At 49.9% G+C, this 2,500-nt stretch overlaps 1 protein-coding gene across 1 annotated transcript in view; it reads left to right on the forward strand.

The window, feature by feature from the left end:
• LOC311313379 (nuclear receptor coactivator 2-like) overlaps positions 1 to 2,500 on the forward strand; it is a gene marked incomplete at its 5' end in the record, with an annotated part of 22,906 nt that overhangs the window by 8,831 nt on the left and 11,575 nt on the right. The window contains one exon of the mRNA XM_084443503.1: positions 2,058 to 2,135. Within this exon, the coding sequence (XP_084299629.1) occupies positions 2,058 to 2,135 (78 nt within the window). The remainder of the gene's footprint in view (positions 1 to 2,057; positions 2,136 to 2,500) is intronic.

The raw sequence follows: 2,500 nt of genomic DNA on the forward strand, positions 1-2,500 counted from the left end.
CACACACACACACACATTGAACCTACTCTGCACTCTCTTGTTCTCCCCCTGGCTCAGTAAAGTTGAAGGTGGCTTTTCTGTGTTGAATCTTCTCATTAAAATGTCCTTCCACTCATCCTTGAACTTGTAGGTCCAAGCTGAATAAGCTGAGCCTTGCTACCTACAGTAGGTCTACTGGCCGATGCTCGGAGAAAACATGTTGAAGTGTTGAAAAGGACTTGTCACTCGTTTTAGCTGCAATGTCCGTTTTGGAGGCGGAATCTGATTCCTCAACGTTAGTCGTTTTTGGGGACCTAAGCCATTTTAAACCAGCTCTGTGGCCTAGTGGTAGAGTGTCCGCCCAGAGACTGGGAGGTTGTGGGTTCGATCCCCGGCCGAGTCATACCAAAGACTATAAAAATGGGACCCATTGCCTCCCTGCTTGGCACTCAGCATCAAGGGTTGGCGTCCGGCCCCCTAAGCCCCGCCCATAGCGACGGGTCTGCTAATCACTTCCTCATTCCAGTCCTAGGTACTCAGCTTGACATTTAAAGGTCCCCAAACTGGCAATTTTCTATCAGTATCATCCTCATCTACTCATCCCATCACGGATGACTGTCTGTGTCTATGATGTAGGCAGTGCAATGAAATAACGTTCAAGTATCCAGTTGTGCAGAGCGTAGGTATGTGGTTGTTATCTCTGCAGACTACATCAGGCAGTAATCATGTCGTCCCTTCATCCTGTCCCATGTTCTCTGCCTCAGGTCTGGCTATGAGAGACTACATCTCCACACTTCTCTAGTATAAGTTAGGGTTGGTTAGTCTCTCATAGATCTATCTATCTCCACACTTCTCTAGTATAAGTTAGGGTTGGTTAGTCTCTCATAGATCTATCTATCTCCACACTTCTCTAGTATAAGTTAGGGTTAGGATAGTCTCACATAGCCAGATCTATCTATCTCCACACTTCTCTAGTATAAGTTAGGGTTAGGATAGTCTCACATAGATCTATCTATCTCCACACTTCGTTTACGCTGTGTCAGCGCCGGAGACAGGTCTGGCTGGACATATTACCATTCTGCAATAGGGGGGGGGAAACACAGTATTTCTTTAAACCAATCACAGTCGTCTTGGGCGGAGCCAGCCCCGGACGCAGCGGCGGTGCTCTTGCAAAATAGTCTGGATCGAATCTGATTGGTGCCGAGAGAATCTCTCGTCCCGAATCAGATTAATTTGCGTCGCCAGTCTCGCCACTGATTGGGCAGTGTGACAACGAATGACAAGGTTTATTGCCAAAACCTCCATCCGTTGAGTCAGACTACCTCTGGTGTAACACGCTATCAGGGGCTGATCGATCGCTCCCGTATTGAACACACACCCACACACACACACACACACACACCCACACACACACACACACACACACACAGGGGATGTGTAATTGGCCTTGGGGATGACATTTTGGCTGCGTGTGTGGGTGGGTTGGCGGGCGTGTGTGTGTGGGTTAGCGGGCGTGTGTGTGTGAGCGTGTGTGTGTGGGCGTGTGTGTGTGGGGGGGTGTGTGTGGGGGGGTGTGTGGGGTGTGTGTTTGTGTGTAGTGATCACTGAGCTCTGAACAGCAGGAGGGTAAAGGGCTCATGCTGCCATCTGCTGGCCAAGCAAGACAACGACAGGGAAATGACCCCCTGAGTCACTGAGGCTGGGCAGATGAGGCTGGTCAGATGAGGCTAACCCACGCTGGTCAGATGAGGCTGGTCTGATGAGGCTAACCCATGCTGGTCAGATGAGGCTGGTCAGATGAGGCTGGTCAGATGAGGCTAACCCATGCTGGTCAGATGAGGCTAACTCATGCTAGTCAGATGAGGCTAACCCATGCTGGTCAGATGAGGCTGGTCTGATGAGGCTAACCCATGCTGGTCAGATGAGGCTGGTCAGATGAGGCTAACCCATGCTGGTCAGATGAGGCTGGTCAGATGAAGCTAACCCATGCTAATGAACAGGATGGAATGAAATGTCTTGAATGTGGAAGTCGATCAGATGGTAGTGTGTGCTGGTTTTGACTCTCACCGTTTCCCCAGAACCGGCAGCCCATGATGAACCCGATGAGCGGAGTGTCCAACATGAACCTACCTCTTAGATCCAACGCTCCTAACCAGGTACATGAACCTACCTCTTAGATCCAACGCTCCTAACCAGGTACATGAACCTACCTCTTAGATCCAACGCTCCTAACCAGGTACATGAACCTCCCTCTTAGATCCAACGCTCCTAACCAGGTACATGAACCTACCTCTTAGATCCAACGCTCCTAACCAGGTACATGAACCTACCTCTTAGATCCAACGCTCCTAACCAGGTACATGAACCTACCTCTTAGATCCAACGCTCCTAACCAGGTACATGAACCTACCTCTTAGATCCAACGCTCCTAACCAGGTACATGAACCTACCTCTTAGATCCAACGCTCCTAACCAGGTACATGAACCTACCTCTTAGATCCAACGCTCCTAACCAGGTACA

This window comes from Borostomias antarcticus, assembly GCF_949987555.1.
Source record: "Borostomias antarcticus genome assembly, chromosome: 9".
Taxonomy (NCBI): domain Eukaryota; kingdom Metazoa; phylum Chordata; class Actinopteri; order Stomiiformes; family Stomiidae; genus Borostomias; species Borostomias antarcticus.